At 39.8% G+C, this 22,179-nt stretch overlaps 1 protein-coding gene across 8 annotated transcripts in view; it reads right to left on the bottom strand.

Annotated features, from left to right (window-relative positions):
- Positions 1-22,179, bottom strand: part of znf536 (zinc finger protein 536) — a 182,783-nt gene that overhangs the window by 17,697 nt on the left and 142,907 nt on the right. Inside the window, exon 8 of one of the 8 annotated variants that reach the window (XM_059534319.1) lies at positions 17,557-17,656. The exons of the other annotated variants lie outside the window; for them this stretch is intronic. Coding sequence (XP_059390302.1) covers positions 17,557-17,656 — 100 coding nt within the window. The remainder of the gene's footprint in view (positions 1-17,556; positions 17,657-22,179) is intronic. 8 annotated transcript variants of the gene reach the window in all.

Below are 22,179 nucleotides of genomic sequence, written 5' to 3'. Positions count from 1 at the left end.
TGCAATTACTGCTGAAGTTTGAATCCAGTGAAAATGCTTACTGCTTTTTTCTTCCTCTATTTATGTGCTATCGCCGTTTGAACTAAATAATATGAATGTTGTTTAATTCCCTCTACAACCCCTAAGAAAATTATTTGGCAATAAAATCTACAGAGTGCATTTCCGAGTCGTGTTCTTTTTTAAAGTGCCTCTATGAAAATGACAAAATGAAATTAAAACATGCATTTATTTGAGTGTGCTCTCGCAAGAAATGTTATGGAAATGAAACGAGGAGTCAGTTCCCCGCTAATAATGGAATAAAACATCGTCATTTAGATTTGCCAAAGAGCAATAACGCTGACGCCCACTCGCTTTGCATTATGCGCACATCTGAGGCGTGCACTTCTTTAACAGACACACTTTCCACTCAGATGTCAGACGCTTCTGAAATTGCTGAAAGAGATTAAGAAAAATAATTAACCACTCTTGCATTCTCAAATGGAAGGTTTTTTTTTTTTTTTTTTTTTTTACGGTCATCTTGAATTAATACTGATAGCAAGTGTGGCTAAAACATTTTCTGTTACTGATGCCATTTCAGGAATACCTACCCATAATGAATTTATTTCACAAATAAAAAAGGGCCCAATAAAACGGGTTATCTGAAGATTTGACTGCTCCCAATAAAATAAAACAGCTTTTACTATTGTGTCTGGAGTCTCCATCTTATGCCTACACCATTAAAACTTATATTTGAACATTTTAAAATGTACTATTAATTTATTCATGCTTAAAAAAATGAAGTGCATCTTTAAAATGAATACCAGACTTGCCAGAATAAACTAATCAAACCAATGGTTTCTATCAACTGCTCAGACTGAAGGATGCAGTGCACAGTTTGTCCAGGAGATGGCAGTATAAGCCGCCGAATTAGCAATCCACCCAAATTTATGCTGAAAATAAGATCTTGTTACTCAATGTCATTTTCCTTTAACCTGCTTATATTTCATGTTAATCCACAGATAAAGTGGCTGTTATTTATCAAATCAGAAGTGATTGGCAGTGTTTTTAAAGACTATACTGCGGTCACAGCTATACAGCTGGCTGATAGAATTTTTGTGTGTCCGTGAGGAAATTAAGATAATCATAACCATAATGATAATAAATTACATTCTCAAATTTTAAAAGCGCTTGGTCTCCCAGGGGCCAGTGCTCTTCGTGACTCCCTCTTAAAGAAAGTTCTGGTAATGAGTTACAGATTCCGCCCCATATTTGATTTTCACTCTTCATTAACTAAGCCACCTGGAATGTTATTATTTAAGGACGCCATTTCTTTTCCCCAAACAACTGGCACTGTGATCTGGAGACTAGCACACCAACTTTATGATCTTCACAGCTTTTTTTCTCCTTCTGTTCTTATCAATTTTGAAGTCTCCCTGTCTACATGTGGAGTGATTGCTTAATTATTTCAACACCCTAGAAATCTTCATCATACTCTGGCCTGTCACATTATGTTGTTATCGGTCTGTTTTCTCACTGGTTGAATCATGAGCCTTTGATATCCAAGCATTCGTTTTCTTTGAATTTAGGTTCAATTATTTTTGCATGATCAATATTATAACTTAATGAAGTAACTCCGTTTAAAACGGTAGTGAAAACGAACCGCTGTCCAGCATTGAATCAGAAGCAAGAGAATGTGGCGCCCTCTACTGCTCAAGTCTGATAATACACGCTCGCTGTAAGACAAGAGAGGGCCCTGGAAAGTAATACAAGACATATGGTAAGAGGACACATAGCTCCAGGATCCATCTTATGTTAATACATGTGTCATGCTTAACAGAACGGCTAAATGAAAAGGCAGACAGAACAATAGCACAGCACAAGGCTGCAAGCGAGCTCAGTTAACAAGGGCCAGCACACTTGGGGAAAAGAGGGGCCGTCTGGAGTCAAAGTCCTGACATTTCCTAACTGCTGCTTATTATTCCCGGACCACAGAGTTAAGGCGAAGAGCGCTCCCATCTAAAACACTGGGCCGCTTTATACCCTGACCTCCCTCAGGTATTCTATTTTTACCATGAAATCTACTTAGTGTATATTTGTGTTTCAAAGGCCCGCTCGTTTTAGGTTTCCTGAGAACAGGGGTCATTTAATTGGAGGAAAATGCGAGGATATGAATTTCTGAACTATTGAATACATGTTTAAGCAATCAGGTAACGCAGAACATGCATTATGGAAAGGAGTAGGGAACATTTCTTTTGCACATGGCCTCTTGAATGATACTTTTACCACATTAAGTAGCTACTAAGTGCTTAGCCCATTCGCAATATCCTCTGTTTAAAAGAAAACTTGAGTTCAGCTGTTTTTGGGAGCTGTTTTTCGAAATGAATGAAGTCTAGATGTAAGTGATGTGGTTCTGCTGAACACAAGCACACCACACACTGCACATTCTGCCACGGAGGGTGGCTTTGTTCTCTCCCAGGCATCCGGTGCTGCTGGAAAAGAGTTGTTTTTGGCAAAGGTAGACCTCATTGTACAGCCCAGTATTTATAAATATGTAAATACGAGTCAGCGTGCGAATACACACACATATAAGCGGGCCGAACACAAGGAAGCGCACCCAACTCATATTTTTAGAAGGTTTTAATGAATACAGGATGTTTATGAATACCATTTGTAGCGATTCACAAAGACTAGAAGAATCCTCGCACACCACCCCCTCCTCACCCCTCAAAGCGTAAAAGAAACCCAATGTTTCTGGAGGAAACGGCAGAATTGAACGTTCGGTGCTTGTGTGGGTTCAGATTGCCTTTAGCTAAGTATACAGAGGAGCACATAGAAGCAGGCCACCTCGTGCATGTGGCACACTTGAAAAAGTCCTCGGCTTTTTTCATGTTAAAATGCACCGCGAGGAAAGGACAACTGTGAAGGTAAAACAAACAACATGTTTGTTACCTCACCGGATGACTAGGCAGCGAGTAAACCTGCCTCAGATGATAGAGAACGACACCAGATCTGTTTGTCTTGCACGTATTAACCAGAATGAGAGAAACATCCACACGCGAACCAGACTCTGACGCCGTCAAGAAAAGGAAACGAGGCAATAGCTCTCAATTCCGGAGAAAACGGAGGGCTGGGATGTGGATGTGTCTTGCTCTCTGACTCAGTCTATTTCTGGGGCAGAGATTCTCACACTGATACTACCTCCACTGAGCAATTTAAAGCCAAACACTGATGTTGCAATCTGTCTTCTGTGCCTGATAGCGCTTTTCTCCCTCTCTAACCCAAATTACTTTCTTTTCATATCTAATTATATTTGCTAATGATCTTATAAGGGGATAATGGAATGTGCTTGATCTATTACCTTTTTTTGCAATACATAAATACAATACAAATGGCTATGCAGCACTTTTCCATCATCCATTTCAAGCAAAGCGAAGAGAGGATATTTAAACCACGTCTAAAATTTGACCACTCTCTCTTTGCTCGCTCGCTGCCACTAACAGGGATTCAGATTCAGGATTCAGGAGCGATTTGTCTGACTTCACTGTGGTCTTTTCATGCCTGCTCACTCGTGTGCTCATTCACTAACAGGTTGTGAGGGGGCGACGGTCGGGCCACGACCTCCACCCCTGGCACGTGAGGCATACTGAATGCGGACAAACTCCGCTAAATAAATGAAAAGACATGTTTTAGGAACAGATACGAGCGCTTTAACCACCAAACAAACAGATTTGAATGTTTCTTCCGATCTTTCGGTCTCTCCAGAGGTCATCTCTGTGTTTCTGTGCAATGTTGTTATTTAATTTTTCCCATCGGCCAGGCCCCGCCCTGGTTTTTAAGCCTCTCCCCATTCTTCCCTCAGTCTTTTTCCCACAGGCCCGGCGATGGCCACGGCATGACAGCCGCACTAAACCCCCCTGCATTAATGGAAGGAAATGGCATTCGATCTCCATTTGATCTCCTAATCATTTCTGCTGAAATGATAATTAGCGTCCTCGCAATCCTTTGACTGTTAGAGAACAGTGTAAAATTAAACAGCGCTCTTGTAGCAGAAATGACACTTCACTCAACAACCGCTAGTATTCAATAACAAATGCGTTCTTCCCGTACGTATATTTACGTAGCCCTCCGAAACGCGCACACACTCGGGCCTCGTTCGCTGGCGACTGCTGTCTGTGATTCTTTTCAACTGACATAATCCTGATTGATTCGTTCAGCAGATAAAAACTCAGTCCACTTGTGCCCTTTACTGCTGGAACATAATACAGCTCTTTATTCTGCAACAATGTAACATAATGGCGTCGGAATGTGAGGAGGAAAAAAAACGTTAGGGCTGCGTCTTAAATGACTGTGACACTCTGCGGTTCAAGCTCAAGCTGTGGTCTAATGTAAAAGAGAGAAAGGGGGAAGAATGAGGGAGAGGTGAGGGGAGGGCGAGGGAGAAAAGAGAAAAATCATTAAGCGCAGATTACCAGAGAGCCTCACTAACAAGGTCGAGGCAGGGCTGCTGGTAAAAGTTGTCATTGTCTGTTTCTCTTAAATGTGTGCGCCTCACATTTCCCTCTGATGAGATTTGGGTTACGTTGTTTTAAATTCTTTGCTTCATCTCCGAACCCCACCCCCTCGTGCGTTTTTAAAAAAGAATCTTTTGTTTGACAACAGGAAGACGTGAGGTCATTTTTTGTTCATCGGGACGACTGGAGAATGAATCATGCATTTTATTTTGCAGGGCTTGCTTAAATAGGCCAAACACACACACACACACACACACACTCGCTTGCATAAGGTTTGTGTGCCATTTCAATTGAATTGAAAATGTAAAATATTTAGAAAATGTAAATTTAAATTCCCCGATGTGGATCGAGGTTGCAAACTCAACTGGTGAATGAAACTACAGTGTGATTTTGAAAGTAAGGAATTTAAATTAAACCAAATTCAAATAAATTCATATGATTGTAATGTTTAAATGAAAAAGCTAAATTCAAGACAAATCTTGAAAATGTTTTGAAAAAGTTTTCAGACATAGATAGATATAATCTATTAAAGATTATGTAAACTGAATAATATAATGCAATTATTTTATAAAAAAAAATAAACATAAAAAAAATAAATATAACTTTCAACTAGGGTGGAACAATACTTCTCTTCTCCAAAAAAAAAAAAAAAAAAAAAATTGTAAAATTATAATTCAGTAAATTCAGTTGATTAAATTGTCTGTGGGGCGTGGCCATTTCAATTAAAAACGACACTCATGAATTTGAGGGCAGCCAATTGTTCAGTTCTGAATTTCGCACGACCCAGACCTACACCTGAATGCTAAGTTTTGCTTTTGTTGCAACCACTTCCTACATGGCATACACAAAAACAATGAGTAACAGGAAACAAACAGAGCATTTTATGAGCAGTAAGAAATTGAAAAAAAAAAAAATCTTAAGCTCATCACAAAGGAGACCAACAGACACAGCCTCATTCATAAACATTCAGTGTCTAAGTTGTTCCTATAGGATTGTGTTTAGCAGGCCTCTCTCTATCTTTCTCTGTTTTGTGTATGTGTTGTATTAATTGTGAGTCCTAATCTAGAAGAGTCGGGGGTCCCTGGAGCTGGCAGCGCTATTATTCGCGCAAGCATCGCGCACCGCACCGCTCTCGCTTACTAATTTTGTGCGACGTCGCACCGTTCAGCCGAGGGAACGCACCGCCGAACGCTGCGTCTGAGTCAGTCAGACAGCTCCAGACGAGGTCCCTTTAGTGCCACGCTGTCAGTCACTTCATATGTTGTGAAATAGAGAGAATGAAAAGAGAAAGGGAGAGAACGAGCGAGGGAGAGAATGTAGAAACAGAACAAGTCCTTTTATCCTGCTCGGCGGGACCTGTCAGTGCCACCTTCTCTCTGGTTTCCCAGCAGTCCCAACACAGCAGCTATCAGAGGGAACCTGACATCCACACACCGCATTTTCCAGGGGGGAAGGAAATCATGAGAGCGGTCCCACACAAGCTAGCAGCTACTACAAACTCTCCTCAGATCAAGCAACAGTCTCTCGTAAGAGAAGAAAAGGGAGAGAGATTCGGATGTTTTAAGTGGGAATGTAGGCTGACAGGCTTTTGCTGCTTCTGACATGTGATAGAAAGTAGGTTTTCATCTCCCTGTGTTCATTTTGGAGTTTGGACGGAGATGAGAGAGCGAGAGTGTGTCGCAGCTTAAGCGCTGATAGTTCTGTCTTAACAGCTCTTTATTCTCGCACACACGTCACAGTTTTGACTCCAGGCACCTCCGGAGTCACTTCTATTTTTCTCCACATTTGCAGGCCTGTTTTGTTTGTTTTTAGAGAAAGGAAACGGCTCCTAATCCATACGTGACACACACATCCATGCATGTGCGGTACATTTCATGGATTGCAGTGCGGGAAAATAACCAGCACCTGGCTGAGTGTTCTTTTTTTTTTTTTTTAAATATGATTTTGCCTGCTTCCCCACCGGTCTCTGATGATTCAACAGTTCCTGCTCTAACATCTGCTAGTTACTCTTACTGGGTCTCAATTAAGACAGCAGTATTTATGAATCTGCTCTTATTTACATTTCTATTTTTCTGCATATGTGCACGAACGGCGGCCAAAACAGCCCCTCTGCCCCACACAGCACGCAGATGTTTCTTCAGCGAGGCCAAGAGGTGAGCGCTCGGATTGAGAAGCGCAAAGCAAGAGTGCGAGCTAAACAGAGAGAGATTTAGGACTGCGAGATTTGCAGCCTCACTGTCACACAGATGAGAGCTCCTACTCTCAGGTGATTGTAAAATATGGGAGTTTGATTGAGGGATTGTGGAATTGGTGAAAGCCATTTCCCCTGTTAAAGCGAGGTGGTTGGTGTTGGAAAAGCCTACCTTTGTGTGTATATGTGTGAGAGGAGCATGTAAGAATTTGTGAGCCGAGGGATTGCTTTAATTAACTACAGTTTTTTAGTTTTTAAGTGTTTGTTTGCTTTCAAGTCAAGGTGTTTTTAACTAAACCATCATGTTCTTCCTATTTGGCAATCACAATGTCCTTCAAAAAGCAAGCCTTTTTTATGTTCTACAGTAGTGTACAGAGAGGCCCAAATAATACATACATAAATATGTATACATTCATCCACACACAATACCGTTTAAAAGTTTAGGTTCATTTAAGTTCAGTAAGATTTATTTAATGTCTCTTATGATCAAGGTTTCAGTGTCACGTGATCCTTTAGAAATCATTCTAATATGCCGATTTGTGCTCGTCCAATAATTAAGCATTATTGAGTTGGTCATTCATTCTACACTCTACTTTCACAGCTTTCCACTACATGTTGGAACATAGAAACTGGGATTTGCTCCCATTCAGACCTAGTGACGTCAGGTGCAATTGCGTGCAGTTGCCGTTCCAATTCATTCTGATGGAGTTCAATGGGATTCATGCTTTGTGCAGGCAAATCAAGTTCTTTCACACCAGACTTTTCCCCAAAGGGAGTCTGTTTGTCAGAGGAGATTGCATGGCTGTATCCTGGATTTTGTGCACCTGCTAGTAATGAGTGTAGCTGAAACAACCAAACATGTTCACATACTTTTGCCCTGTGCTACAAAAATCTTCTACATAAAATTTATGGATTTATATGGTTAGTAACAACTATGAAGAATTATCTTGTAGGAATACTAACTATAAATGACTGTAATGCAATTGATTAGCTATTAAAACATCATTAATTCATTTTTCTAACATCTGTTGATTCTTAGCGTGGCCAAGCCTTGGACTCTGAACTCTGCTTTTGTTGTGTTTAGAGTATATACTTGAATAAAGAGCCAGATTTATGTTAAAGAAATCCATGCACACCTCACAAAGGCTAACAGTGAGAAGTGTCAATGTGTTGGTTTCATCAGACCACTCATGTCTTCAATAAACAGTAATGTGTTTCCGTCACACACAAGTGCCTAATCATGCCAACCTAATGATGCCATTAGAAGAAACAAACATGAATGACATAAAAAGCCTGGTATTATTTAATAGGCTCCATCTAATAGATATATAATCATGGGAATTCAATGCGAAAATACACCTTAGATCATTAAACACAGAACACGAGTGTATCGAGATCCAGGGTTATATGCGCACCAGAAACGAAGCCATTGTTTACCTTTTATTTATTTACTAGCACAAGTAAAGCGCTGTTGAATATGAAATGTCAAACTATTTATGTGCAGTGTAAGCACTTAAGGCAAGGCTTTTTAGTTTTTGACACAACCTGTAAACAACAGAAGATCTAACGTTCTCTGTAAAGACCAAACATGAGTTGGCAGATATGAAAGCATTTATCCATGGAAACAAGAATATGACTATTTATGCAGACAATAGCAGAGGGGGAAAAAAAGCCAGTACTTTCGCTTCTCGAAATCCACTTCACACTCTTAAAGACCTCTTCTGTTTAGATATGGCAATTTTATCAATTACAAATGCTTTTCAGTCTATTTCGACCTAAATAGCTGCTTCCATGGGCAGTCAAGGAACAGTAAGTCTCTCAAATGTGTTATTAATAATTCATCCGAGAATGCTGTTTATGAAGTTCGGGAGGCAGGTCTAATAAGCATTGACAGCATCTAATACGCCATGTGCTGGACAAAGCGCTTTTGAGAATCATTACTCTGTGTGCTTGTCTAATTGAGACTTCATAAAGTACCCAGTAGGCCTCGATTCTCCCTGCCTTCGCTTGAACGATACGCCACGCATTTTCTCAAGAGCCAAATCATTTCTGAGTGAACGTAAAAGCAACACGTGAAAACAGTAACGGCAAATACGTAAATACTAATACTAATACAACTGTATCAAGTAAAATAAGCCAAAACGGTGAGCGAATAAAGATCCTTTCTGTTTAACATTTCAGTACAATCGCAACAATTATCTGCTTTTCCTCACTTTTCTCAGCTCGCATTGTTTTTGGCAGGCAGATCCATAACATTCTTTTTGTTCCACTTTGGTCTCCTCCTTTTTCCCAAGCCTGAGAAACTTCAGACATGAGAACCCTTAGCCGCCTCTAATATAAAACCAGTGAAATTTACCTAGGATTATAAGTCATTGACAAATAACCTTGCTGATAGATGCGCACTAGATTTTGTTCAAAGCACTCTGACAGCCTCAAAAGAGATTAGTGGAGTTCTTATCAGGTCAGGGGTGTCACGGGGGAAATGTGTTTAAAGTCACATTGATTTATTGAAAGATTTTCCAATAAGAAGACTTCTCTGGACTGTCAGACGTGTGTGTGTGTGTGTGTGTGTGTGTGTGAGAGAGAGGGAGAGAGAGAGAGACTCTAGCGCAGTCATTGTGAACTCTGCTGGACTACAAAGGGGGGAAAAAATGTTAAAAACTATTGTAAGACCAACACACAGACCCCAAATAAACACAAGAGGTCTTTGATGGCCGGGTAAAACTACACTGCATTTCCTTTCCCTTTCCCATCATCTACTGCATGCTATTCTTCAAGACAAAATAGCAACAGATGACCGATATATACACATGAACGTTCACACGCACCCACAAATACACACTGACAAGCAAGCATAATAAGATCCTTTGTCCCTGCAGGCATTCATTTGACACTATTACCTTCTTAAGAGTAATTATGAATCTTTTCAGAAAGCTGGATTGTGGGAACCGTTGGGTTTGGCCCCGGATCCACCCACCAGCAGCGAATGGATGAGAGAGAAAACTCAGAGTATCACTCTGCACCACTGTCGGGGAAATGTTATTACCCCTGTATCTCTCTCCCAGTCTCGCAGTCTTTCACAATCCCGCTCTCTCTCTCTCTCTCACTCGTTCTCTCACACTCCCGCTGCTTCGTTTGATCTCTGAGGTCCACTGGAACCCTGGAAAGCTATACCAGCATTTGCGGTCCGTCAGAGTCCTGTGGAGAACCTTCTGGATGTGTTGCTGTGTCCAGGCTGTAACCCTTCCTGCTGACATGGCTCTCCACCACACAATCTGTCAGAGACTTCAGGTTAACAGCACACCACAAGCTCTGATAGTGGACAGCACTTCCTCAAAAGCACCAAAACGACACTCTTACAATTTTGTAACACGATTTGTGTGTCTGCATTGTATAGTGCCTTTTAAAAGACTCATGATATGTTAGAACTGTTCTGTTTTTCTTTTTTCTCCCTTGATTTTGCGTCTACTCTATCAATATATGAAATATTATGGGATAGTGTGACAATCCACAATATGTTCATATTTACAATCCATTAAATGGTAAAGACATAAAAGCAGTGTTATAAACAGGTCACTGCCAGCTTATGATACTTAACCTGGGCTTCAGATAACACACTGATAAACAGAGCAAGGAACCTGAGAAGTCTTGAGAACTCTGAGACAAGTGTTTGTTTGTGTCTTTATCGAGTCCGAAATCAAAGCCTTGCCCCAGTTATGTGTCGACCCATGGTATAAACTCACTCTTTACTGTACATCATCACCTGATCTATAGTCACTGCTCTAATGGCTATTCTCAAAGGTATTATAGCGGTCGACAACAGGAGCCGGATAATATTTTTATGTTATCAGTAACACTCCCACGTTTGGTTTTCGCAGCCACTCAATGGCCAGAGCTCGGAGATGACAGGAAATGGCAGCGTTTGTTCTGATTTCGACCCCCATCCCCTTCTACAATACAAGACCAAAGAACGTGGGAGGACCCACAATGCACAATGATCTCTTGTTCAGATTGAAATGCTTTGTGCATTCATCTATAACTGCCCAACATGCAAAGATAACCAGCCAGTCTGATGATCAATAAATAAATAGCAGACAGCTTAAAAAAAGAAAGATAGAAAGGGGAAAATAATGACACAAAGGCAGACAGAGAGATGGAGGGTTATTTGACTTCTATGTTTTAATAGTGGGAAATAGAGAAGAACAAGAGGGAAATGCTAAAGGCACTTTCTATGAATATGGTGCACTTTAGTTTCCCCTTTTTTACTACAGACACAAATTGAATGAGAAAAGCTGATTTTAAATATATAAAACATGCCTGCACTCTCCAATTTAAGTTGTGGTTTCGGCTAAACCTTCCCTTTTCCAGTTCATATTATATAAAAGCTTCATCATTTTAATATGCCATTCAAGCATACAGTATCAGTGTCATGAAAGTCTTTGTAAAAAAAAAAAAAAAACCTTTAAATATTAGCTTATTTTAATTAATACAAAAACACATTTAGTGTGATTTTTTTTACTATTACAAAAACTGCAAAATTCCCTAAAATTGTGAAATTCAAGAAGTAACATTTGCACTAATAATTTGGACTATTTTCATGTGAAAGAATGGTAAATAATAAACTATTTCATAGTAAATATTGGTAAATAATAAATATTTTCAAATCCCATATTTATTTGTTTGTTTGTTCGTCCATCCATTCATTCATACACTATTTTTGCTATATTATTTATTTATTTGTTTGTTTGTTTGTTTATTTTTTATAATATAAATATAATATAATATAATATAAAGGTATTTTTTCAAGTTCAGTCATTGAAGTCTGTTAAAAACAAAGATAATCACACAAATATTTTGGGGGGAAATACAAGTTCTTCATTAACCACAATAAAATAAAATAAATAAAATAATAATTTGGTCTGATTATTCTTAATTTTGTAATTCTATTTAATTTTAATGTTTATTACATGTTAATTGAAAAAAAAAACACATAGTTCAGCTGTTTATACTAGTCCAACTTTTATTAATATGGTTTTAAAACAAATAAATAAAATACAATAATAACAATAATAGCAATACTTCATATAAAATGAATAATAATTAAAAAACACCTCATATAAAAATTTAGAAATAAATTTTAAAGAAAAATGAAGGTTAAGCAAATGAGCAAAATAAATCAATAAACAAACAAACAACAACACTTTTTACAGGGTAGATTTTGTGCATTATTCATGAAAGTGCCTAAATAAGAACATAAATGATAATGCTACAAGCACTATATAGATTACATTATTACTGAATTAATTCTAACGCTACTGTAAAATGCAAACAAATTTAAGAACTAAACAACTAAAGAAACTAAATAATATCCATCATATATGTCACAATGGATATTTATTCATTTCACGCTTCTGTATAATTGTGATTCAGTAAATCTTGTGTGATAAAGTAAATCAACAATCTTGAGCTCACTCTATGCTACGCTATTCCTTTATTTCCGTCAATAAATGCAGTGCTAGCTGACATAGGGTCTATGATCAGATGCTGGACATCATCCTCTCGTGTTAGCTTTGTAGCAGAGATCTTAAAAGCAAACGCAAAAGCATAAGGAGTGAATGTTAGGGCTTATAAAGTGGAGTGATGAAAAAAAAAAAGGTTCACGTTGGGGTTATCACAGCCGGGCAGCACTGGGAGCTACGTGGCTGTTTGTGGGTCTCCATGCACACACACACACACACGAGCGCAGCAGAAAGGACACTTGCGTATAGCTGTGTATCACAGACTAAACAGCAGCTCTTTGCCTCAAAGTCTGCCAGAGAGCGGATCAAACGCAGTGTTTGGGTGAAACCATATCGACAGTGTCAAGCACAACAGGGGCTGTGAGGAGGGCACTCTCTGTCTTCCTTTCTTTATTCTTTCTCTCTCGCCCAGCCTCTATTTTTCCACAAAGAGCCATTGCTCTGTGTGTCAGTCACGTTGTGCGATGTGTGTCAATATCTAATTGCTCTGATGGCTGAAGATGGACGGACAGAATGGAGGAGTGAGATGGCAATCACGTAAGTCGGACAGAAGAAAAAGAGCCGTTTTATTACAATTCCATTACGGCTCTTTCAGCATTGCGACATGGATGAAGGAAAACTATTACTCAACCTGCACACGCTATGAAAAATGAAACTAGTTCTGATATACAAAACTGCTTTGTTCTTGATGAAGATAAACAGTCTGGGTATGTTTGTATTCGTTCATATAAAGTCCATAGCAAAACCATACCAAAATAACACGTCAAAAACAATCAAAAGGGAAAAAAAAAAAAATCTCTCAAAAGCCATTTTAAACAGTGTGTCAGTACTGGACAAATGACTCTGTGGTAACACCCACCACCCTGCCTCCATACACAGGAAGACAAATATTGAACAGTACTGCACACGCATCAAACAACACTGTGGGGCAGGGCAGAGTAGGCCTGGGTCTCGTCTGTAATTACAAATGTCCAAATCCTCTAACAAGGTCAAGAGCTCTGTCCCCCACATCAAACTGCGTCTCTGCACACTGGGTTTCCATTACGTTACTCCTTGTGGTGATCAATTAATGGTGTCGGGTGTATATCATTTTTAAAGTGATAAAACTTATGTGAAAAATTAGAGTGAAACAACAAATTAAAACAATATCACATGTATCCGAGAGTTGATCTTGTTGTCCACACTGTCCTCTGCACGTCCCTCACTTTAGTTTCAGTCAGTTATATTGAGTGACCTGTAGGGGGAGCTGCTCTTTTATGACTTGGGGGGTGTATTTGTGTAAGACAATAAAAACATTAATTTGCCCTGAAATCATTCCTGACGTAAATGTAAAATGGTGCCCATTGGAACCCAGTAATGAAGCATGCGGCATCTCTGCAGCTTCTAATTTGACTAGTTAAATGACTCCATTACGTGTTTAACAGACAGAGGCAAATCATTTCTGGTCAGTTGAGGCTCACTTAGCCGCGTCACAGGGCTTGGGGAGAAATCGGAAGATAACTGGTCCCGCTTCTTTTCTTTTTTGCACTCTATACTATTGCAGGCCAAAAGTAAGAGGCTGAAAGAAAAGCCCATGATATGACCTGCACATGTTTCCTCTCTCTTATATCTGTCCATCTCTCTCTCTCTCTCTCTTCCCTTCTGTGATGGGGTTTGCATCCCTCTGTTAATTAGGTGCATGATCAAAGTCTGTATAGTGAAATACATAAATAGATGCTCATCAGGGAGTGTGTTTTCAGCACAGATTGTACATACTGTAAAATCATGCTTCTGTCCTCTAACTAGACACAGTTAAAAGTTTGACTGGTTAAGACATTACGTTTTAATGCTTTGTGGAAGCAATAGTTAAATAAATGAAATTAGATAGATGTTAATGTTAACATGTTAAGCCTATGGACTAAACCTCAAACCAAGTCTTACATTAGCTTTTATTTATTTCTTTATTTTGAGGTTTACATTTAGAAAGAAAGAAAGAAAGAAAGAAAGAAAGAAAGAAAGAAAGAAAGAAAGAAACTACTTTCTCTCAATTCAAATCTAATTAAATCTATTACATTTAAATTCCTGATTTGTTAAAATATTAAATAAACAAAATAAAATGACATTAAAATGCAAATCAACGACAAAATCACATAACTTATTCAACAGAGTTGAATATTTAACTAAAATAAGGTTATGAGACCAAATATAGGTTTGCAGTTATTGATAAAATTGATAAATTGAACAAACTTATAATTGCAAATAAATTAAAGAAAATATTAATTTGATCTTTTTTTTCTAACAATGACCTGGGTAAGAGGACAAAACCAAACATAATGAGGGAAAGTTGGTAATTAAAGTTATTTATTAACTAACAAAAAATAATTATATCACAATAGTTTAAATACCATTTTAACAATGTCAGCTTATGATTATAATTATTTGATAAAGTAGAGAAGGCAAAAATAAACTGGGCAAAAACTGACATTTGATTTATATCTAAAGAGTTTACTTTTCATTTAAGGTTAGGATAATAGTCAGTATAGTAGTTTAAGTTGAATAGCTTATCTAACATGTCTAATAGTTCTCATAGGACAAAAGAAAATGGAATTTGCACCACTATTTTTTTTTCTTCATTGGGACACTAAAGGCCTCCACATTGACACATGTTTTCACATATCATTCATCCGTAGAATGTGAAGCCAGTGTTGAGAGAGAGAGTGTGAGAATTATCAAACCCACGGGGAACGACACCGATTACTGATTACTAGCAAGTGGCCATTCCACAAACACAGGTGGGTAAAGACAGCCACTCTTAAGGGATATAGGGCTGATTAGAGCAGGTGCGTATGTGTGAGTCAGACGGGCCTCTCACCTCTGGCTTTAAATGGAGTGATTAGGAATGGAAAAAAGAGTTAGTGTGGATGGGCTCATTCCTAGTAAACTCTCCCTGGCGTGCTACGCGGAAGGACAGGAACTGAACCCCTCCGCACGTGCAGGAAGCAGGAACAGAGAGCCAATCACAGACTGGCATCACTTGTAAGGATCACAGCACATCCCGAAGGATTTCAACATATAATCTGCAAGATTTAAAGTTTCTCTTTGCCGTTATTAAATGAGTCACATTTTAAAGGAATTAACTATATTATTTATCTCATGGAAACCCAATGGGCTTCTTTCAATGAAGCACTCAACAGGAAAAAGAAAGGTCATCCAAAAAATAAAATTATGTCTGCTGTATAACTTACTTTCTTCTGAAGAACATATTTTTAAAGACTGTCTCAGTGGTTTTTGTCCATACAGTGAAAGTCAGTGTCCAGTGTTGTATTAAACAGCTGAAACATTCGTAAAATATCTTCTTTAGTGTTCCACAGAATAAAGACACTCAAACAGTTTGGGAATAACATAAAAGATAACTTTTTTTTTTAAAACGCATCGTCCCAGCTGTTCCTACGCAGGTCAGTGTGAGTATGCAGGGTCCTGAGTCTCCCACTTTAATGGGATAGGTAATTATGCAGTCTGATCTCACAGACAAGGGATTTAAGAACTAAGTACACTATGTGACACATGTCTGGGGTTATTAATAGTCATAACTGAATGGACAGATGGACAAGCCTGAGATAATGCCATCAGATGCCATAATAAACTGCACTGCAAGGCTTCTTAAAGTACAAGCAAACCAAAACAACCACAGAAAGAACTCGGTAAATGTCTCTGTACAGTAACAGGCTCTATCTCCTCATTGCCGGTCTCAAAGCAGATGTCAAATGCTGGTAAAATGCAACGGCGCGAGATCCTGAAGAGCAAAGCTCTCTTTATCCCTTTAGCGTACGTGGCTCAACTCTTTGTAGTGCGACTGAAGTGAAGTGGGCCGTTTTCACCCCCCTTCCCAAACGTCCGAGTCCTAACCCCCCCCCCCCCCCCACCACCCCCTCACATCTGATTGTTGATCCTCCTGAAGAGGACAGATCAAATATTCCACTCCAGTCTGTGAGCGGGGCACAGATATGATTGGGGCTGACGGACAGGGCCCCCAGTTTGAAGTCTTAACAGACAGTGTGACTTTGATATCTGTACTCGGCGCGTATCACCAAAGACACAGGGAATGAATGAGAGTGAGGGGGAACTGAGAGAGAGGCAATGAACAAAAGCATCTGTGGAGTGGTCAGGGCCAGCGGCAGCATGTGTCAGAGGCTTTTTGAAGTTTAACCCCCTTCCTCTCTCTCTTCTCCTCCTCCTCCTCCCTGTATTCCTCCCCCCAAAGACCCCTCTTCTCCCTCATACTTCCTGCTTTCTGGGAGAGCCCAGTGGCGACACATATATACGCATACACACCAACAGCCTCTTCCAACCAATTACCAGCCCCTTGACTCGCATACGTAAAACAGGCTGCTTCAAATAAAGGCAGGAAACTGCTGTTTATTTGCTAAAAATGAAATTGTTCAGATTGAAATATGAATGAAAATATTATATGGAACACGTGTTGAGGAAACAACATGTGTTCGACACCAAGAACAGTAAGTATAAAGATAATTATAACAATACTTACTTTATATTAGCATCCAGACAAATGAACGATACTGTCCTGTTTATTATAAACACACTCTGGAACCATGTAATCTGCCACTCGCTTGGGCTCTTTAAAATCTGGTGGATTCTGATTGGTTGTCAATGATTTTAGCATTCATCGAAATGCAAAAAGAATAGTTCAATGATAATATGTTGTTGGCATTATAGTGTGGACTATTCTCATACTCTCACTATTGTCTTGGCGTGAACGGGCCTTAATTCACAATTACAGTACCAACAGGAAGTCTTTCTGATGGCCTGCGAGCGAAAACTGAAATCCGAAAACAGCAAAGTTCATCTAATAAGAGGAAAAGAGATAAACGTGCGCAATCATCATTTTCTTAACTTGTGTTTCCGCAGATTCAAAGCGCTGAGCTTTAGCATAAACAGCAGGCAGGAAAAGTGGGTTTTTAAAAACTCTGTCTTCCTGGGATTGAGCGTTCGGAGCAGAGGGATGAAGAAAAGACTAAACAGATGTCACAGCTTGGCGGGAACGAGGGAGTTAAATAGCTTTATTTTTTTTTCCTCCCTCTTTTTAAATGTCTCACGTATAAACAGATTTTGTTGCTTCTTAAAGTGGGCTCAAAATTAAAGCGTATCGTTTTACACACATATTGCATGCATATTAGTGAGCCCCAGCTGCCCGTGTCCTGTTCTTAAGAGCCATATGATTGAGTTAGGGGCCCTGGTATCAGATAAGATTTAAGCCTGCTCTCCCTGTGCGCTCCCCCTCTGCATTTTACTGCTAACTTATTAAATGGAGAGAAATGACATTATTTTTCTGAGTGTATGTGTAATTATTGTCACACACCTGTGACTCCTGCCATAGATGACAAGAGGAGGAGAGGAAGGAAGAGATGGTGGCGAGGGGAGAGATGTCGTTCGGAGCAGCGGGAGCTCTGGGTTTTTTCCTTTAAATGGTGGGTGAGAGAAAAACAGCAAGCTTGTTAATCACAGAATCTCTGTCGCGGGGAGAACAAGGATATTCTAACAACTTGAATGGCAGATATCGTTGTGAATTTGATCTGAAATTAAGTGTCCTTTCATGTTGTTTCCTTCAGACAATAAAATTCTACATGCAGCCTGAAGTTTATGGAAAAGTTTCCCTTTTTTTTGCCTGCCAAACCGGCTTTCTTTCCACATACCACCAACAAACTGTTCTGTGTTGGCAGTTCTAGATGGCGAACAAAACGTTTCATCTGAAATTCTGATGCATGCGCCAAGCACACGTTCGTTCCTTTCTTTTCTTTCATTCTTTTTTTTTTGAGGGGGCCACCCCGTGGAAGGCAACATGTGAAATACGGCTCTGAAGACAAAGGAAATTACCTATTAGAGAGGGAGCAATGATCTTCTTTTGCCCCGACTCCAAAAAGTGACTCAGAATGTTGTAATTGTTTACCTTTGACACTGACCGTAATTCTTCTCCGCTCCGCCGTAAGAGAATATTTCAGCTTCGCTTTTCAAAAGCTCTCCTTCTCGCTCTCTCGCCGCACAGGCAATGCCTCAAATGTCATCGAATCACTCGGTTTAACGTATTTCTTTTCAAGACCCACTCTTTGCTTCACAGGAGGAAGGGCAGAGCGAGTGAGAAAACGACAAAAAAAGCAGCAGATCGGCTTGTTTAAGATATCCCGGCATTGTTCGTCGTCAACTAGGCCCTTAAAATGTGACCTCCGCTCCGTCTGCGACTTGTGCAAATACATCGGGTGCCACTCAAAGCCTTTTATTCTGACACTTTTGAAAGGGCCGTTGATAAAAGCTAAGCACGTCAGGAGGTTTTACAATGTCAGTCTCGCTTTCCTGTGCTGATCTAAAAGCATGGAAATAGCAGCGTTTTTTGGTGTAATGTTTTAATAGAAAACAGATGGCCGCAGATGTAGGGCTGCACAGAGCTGGGTGACATGTCTTTAATATTTTAGAGTGGTCTTGCTGTAAATGTAGAAGCAGCTGTTTCCTCCCTGTTGTAAATTTGGAGTTTTTAATTTGTGATTGACAGCTATTGGATTTGCTGTAAATTACAAAAATGAATATGGAAGCGATGGAACCGACGGCCAGGAAGGGGGGAGGAGGGGGGCATTTGATGCCATTCATGGATGAATAGATTTATGTGAGGTATTTACGTTCTCTCTCTCTCAGCAGCTGATATTTAAATGTACATGAATATTAAAATATAAGTGCGGGTGGAGAGGATGCGAGCTGGGGTGAGGGGGTTTTGCTATCACTGGCGCAGGGCGGATGGTAACAGAGTTCTATTTCGATGTGTTTGTTTAGCTGCTGTTCGTTTAGTTTTAATGTCAGCCGCGAGTACAGCTCCCTTGACGCTTATGGTAGAGGTGATTGTCATCAATTCGCATCTTGGCATTTAAACCACCTGCTTCAAATATGCGTATTTGAAATGCAAATAAACTGCATATGCCCAGACAAATTAAAAAACATGGTGAGTAAACACTTTTGAAGTCATAACTTTCTCTCTTTTTTGTCATCAGGGACTTGCACTGTCAAATGTTCTTTTACTTGAGAAGGCAACGCCAGACAGATAATGCCTCTCAGAGCAAACCTGCATAATACTAACTGATTATATATTTATTTATGGTTTTGTTCACAAGGCGTAGAGAGCGGTTATGTTTTTATCTCGGCCTCAGCTTGATTCTTATGCCTCTGGAGTGTTTTCGATTAACCGTTTCTGTCTCTTTTTTTTGTCCTTCTGAAAAAAAAATGAATGCATTATATTTTCTCTCCTTATTTTCCACCTCTCTCTTCTTCATCGCCTGACACTACCGTTATTCAAACATCAATAGCTATACATCGTCTTTAGCACTGACTCTTGCTTTCATATTGATATTTATATGTGATCATTACTTTTCTTCCCCAGGCTTTGTCGCCGAGTGTCAGCTCGAAGGTGCAATATCCAATAGTGCATTCAGAGCAAAACACAGAGCAAATATTCCGCATCAGGCTAATACCTTTATAAAGAACCCAGTACATAATTCTTCTTAAGGTGTCAATTGAAACATGATCACGTTGTGCATCTATTTTTTTCTTTCTATCTGCTTCATCTGTTTCTGTCCAGGCCGTGTGAGAGGATACTACGATAAAGATGATGGCTGATGATGGCAGATGGCTGACACGCTAAACACTCTTCCTGTATGTGTGTAATCATTGCCATCACTCTCATTAATCATCATCATCATTCTGGTCATCATCATCGTCATCATGTTTTAGATGAAATAGAAACACGTTCACAATGACAATCTGCGCTTCAGCAGGGCATTATTTTTCTTCCACAAAAAGAACAAGGTGAAAAAAGAAAAAAAATCAGCTAAAACTTCTGCACCACTGCTTCCCAGCATCTCCATGTTCTCCCGGTTTTGATAAAAGTTGCTGAATGTTGCTTCTCAAATTAACGAGCAGCCGTTTCATTTTGTCAGATGAAAAATTGGAAGTAAACAGGCAGGGAAGACACACATGAAATGGCTTCATTAGTGTTAAGGACCCCCTTCTAAAACAGACTCAAACGCCGGGTTCACTCGCCACACCTCATCGAGTATCGATTGTGCCGCCGATCGGGCTCTCAGGAAAGCGTCTGTCATCCGTTTGACGAGCAGTTGTCAAGCACGCACAGTGGCTCGTGCACCACCAACGCCGCCGCCGCTAACGTTCACGCACCTGTCAACCGCAGGCAGGCAGAGCCCCTGATGAGGTGTTGCCTAATTGTGTTTTAGAAAGCGATGACACCTCATCTCTACCTCTCTCTCGCTCCACTATGATATGTCTCTTAATGCAATTAGGCATAATGAAAAACTAGAAATGGTGAACACTGGAGGGCTGCTAGAAGTGATGCGGGGTGGGGAGGGGGGTTGGACTTCCTGCGGAGAGCAGGCATTCAAATGAGAACATAATAGGAATATCAGAACAAGAGCAGTATTTTCTGTGAGATGACAACAACATTAAAAAATCCAGGTAATTAAAAACATACTCTGTGTTTTGTCAAAGTGGCCGTCATTGTTGAAGTTGAAGCCTCCCCCCCCCCCAACGATTTCAGCATAAATACGTATAATGATCTTGGGAAGAGAAAAATGAAGAAGATGGTCAGAGAAAAGCAAGAGAACAACAACAACGGGAAAAAAAAAATCAATCAAAGTATTAGACTGAAAAGTTGTTCTGTTCTCAAGGACATGGAGTTCTCGGGCATTCTGTCGGAGCTGTCCAGTAGAAAAAAATGAGACATAACTTGGATGAGACGCCAGCGAGAGGGGAGGGGTAACGGAGGTGGTGGTGGGGGGGGACACAGAAATAAACCCAATTCCCATCTGATGACCAGCTTGTCTATAATACTGAATCCCTGCGCCGTGCCAAGATGCAGAAACAGGATAAGTCCAGATCGGAGAGATTTGAACCGGTCTCTGGCCTGTGCGAGAGCGGAGACAACTTTCAAGCATGAACGAAATCTCTGTTTCACCTGCTTAACAGTCCTTTTCATAAGCCGATAAGAGATTTGAGTGTAAAATCGAGAGAGGGGAAGGGAGGGAAAAAAAGAGAAAACATGATACATGGCATTCATCTTATCGTTTTCTCCCCCCAAAAAATTACAGGACAGATGATGTGGCCATCTTGAGATCGTTTGTCAACTGTCAGCCTGGGTTGACCTTGCAAAAAAAAAAAATACAAACAGGGAGATGGCTGATATCATCTTTACCGAAAAAAAGAAAGAAAGAGGGGAGAGAAAGAACAGTTGTTTTTTGATAATAAAGAGACATTTTTCCTTCCATTTGAAGCGCCAGTTAAAAGCGCAACCAACATGGAAATCCATTACAAAACGCTACTTAAAAAGTGTAACCAATCCTTGTGCAGTCAATTAGGGACTGGAGACAGTCTATGATGTTTGTCGGTTAGGGTCTGGCGCGTTCTGATCAGCCAGGATTTAACGATGAGGAGGAGAGATTTGGTTAGCTTTTTATTGGTTTTTTTTTCATCCCATTTTTTTCCATGGGGAAGGATACATAGATAGACGGATGACATGGATGGGAGGGGGCAGCCAAGCTCTGCTTATCTGTTTTCTTTCTCTCTCTCTGTCTTTCCATTTACAGAAGCATTAATGTGCACAGCTATGTGCTCATCCATTGTTCTGAGTTTTACAGCATGAAGAATGTGTTTGTGAAAAAAAAGCTGTGTGCTTAAACTGAGTGCAGAAAAAAGACACAATATGTAATCTAAAGTGTGCAAAAATAATGATTGGCCAGAATAAGTGGGGATGAGGTTTCATATTAAAAAAAGATTTATCTTAAAGTATGGTGCTAATCCTCAGATTAATCCCCCCTTCCCCCCCCCCCCCCTTTTTTTTTTTTGCATGCTGGCTTTCATAAAACCTATAACCCATAAAGTTCTTACATTTTCTGGAAACAGGCACGCTAGGCCTGATTTTACAAGAATTGCT

The sequence above is a fragment of the Carassius carassius genome, chromosome 3 (genome assembly GCF_963082965.1).
Source record: "Carassius carassius chromosome 3, fCarCar2.1, whole genome shotgun sequence".
NCBI lineage: Eukaryota > Metazoa > Chordata > Actinopteri > Cypriniformes > Cyprinidae > Carassius > Carassius carassius.
This window is presented reverse-complemented; position numbering and strand designations above follow the sequence as displayed.